The sequence below is a fragment of the Nicotiana sylvestris genome, chromosome 1, assembly GCF_000393655.2.
Source record: "Nicotiana sylvestris chromosome 1, ASM39365v2, whole genome shotgun sequence".
Taxonomy (NCBI): Eukaryota; Viridiplantae; Streptophyta; class Magnoliopsida; order Solanales; family Solanaceae; genus Nicotiana; species Nicotiana sylvestris.
This window is the reverse complement of record NC_091057.1, coordinates 97,348,161-97,349,634: the sequence shown is the minus strand read 5'-3', so window position 1 is coordinate 97,349,634 and position 1,474 is coordinate 97,348,161. Positions and strand designations below refer to the sequence as shown.

The following is a 1,474-nucleotide window of genomic DNA, read 5'->3' as shown; positions in this document are numbered from 1 at the left end:
CCCTAAGTACCCCTTCAGTGAACAGTTTCTGGAAATGTTTGTTAAGTTTTTTTTTGATGTTTTGGTGGATATTTTTTGTTTTATTTTTTTTATTTGGTTGGGATGAAACACTGCTGCTCCCGTTTTAACAAGTCCAATGTTGTCTTTCGCTTTTTCAAAGCAAAGGCATATTAAATCTTTATTAATATCGATCCTTGTTTTATTATGACAGTTGTCACGTCCTTAGTTTTTAACTAAGTACACGTGCGGCACTTGAAAACTCCCTCACGATCTTACACAACTTGCTCATGTTCTTGCTATGTCAAGTCAGCCTTACTACACTAAAGATCGCTAAGAGAATGGAAGAAAGAACACAAGAGAATTGTTAAAGGAAGCTTTGTATTAGAGAGAACTTGAATTGTTTGCTTGATGAATTACAAATGAATGGCCCCTTTATATACTAGTCTCCTAGAGGCTAGTGTGTAAATATTAATTATTACATAAGTCCTTGATATTTACAAGATAAGGGCTTTTTCTAGAATTCTCTACAAGCCTAGAAGATTTCAAGGACTTTCCTAGCAAATCCATAAGGATCTAGGTTCTTCCTAAGAAAATGTTCATACCTCTCTAGAATCTTCTCACAAATGCTAGCCTTCTTATTATGTAAGCTTCCAAATGGCATTAATATATGCCAAAATGGTGCCTATGTAGCATGATGATATGGTGGGTCATCACACTCTCCCCCACCCAATATAGCAACGACCGTGGCACAATGTTGCTGCATAAATTCTCGGATCTTATCTTTGAATTGCCATAAGTCTTCATATCATTCCCATGTGGCCTCCTCCGGTGATTGCCCTTTCTAATGGATGAGGTACATAGCGGTGGATTTTTGCCCTTGTTTTCGCCTGGCCTTGTAATCTATGATAGCCTCAATCTCCCTACCATGTGAGGCAGTGATAGTCATTGGTGCCCGACTTGATTGTCCCCTACTCGGATCATCCTTATCTTCATGATATGGCTTAAGCATGATGGCATGGAAGACAGGGTAGATCTTAGGATGCGATGTCATGTAAAGCTTGTATATGATCTTGCCTACCTTGGCGACGATCTTAAATGGCCCCTCATACTTGCGAATTAGATTCTGATGCATACCCCGTAGTGCCTTGAACTGTCTTGGGTTAAACTTCACCATGACCATCTCCCCAACTCTATAGTATGTGGAACGCTGCTTATAGTCCACAAACTTCTTCATCTTCTTAGCTGCCTTATCCAAGTAGGATATAGCAGTGTCGAGCTGCTTCTCTTATCCTTTGGCCATATGATAAGCCCCCAAACTCTTTCCCTCGAACGCAACTGGTAAGGAATGTGGAGTTTGTGGTTTTTGGCCTGTGGCTAGCTCAAATGGTGTCCGTCCCGTGGACTCACTCTGCTGCAAGTTATAAGAGAATTGGGCGATATCTATAAGCCTTGCCCAATATTTTTGATGCGCGCT

General features: G+C 40.6%; 1 protein-coding gene across 1 annotated transcript; it reads right to left on the bottom strand.

Annotated features, from left to right (window-relative positions):
• Positions 1-841: 841 nt before the first annotated feature.
• Positions 842-1,234, bottom strand: LOC138872538 (uncharacterized). The gene has a single exon (XM_070150736.1). The coding sequence runs from the start codon at positions 1,232-1,234 to the stop codon at positions 842-844; it is 393 nt and encodes a 130-aa protein (XP_070006837.1).
• Positions 1,235-1,474: the final 240 nt, after the last annotated feature.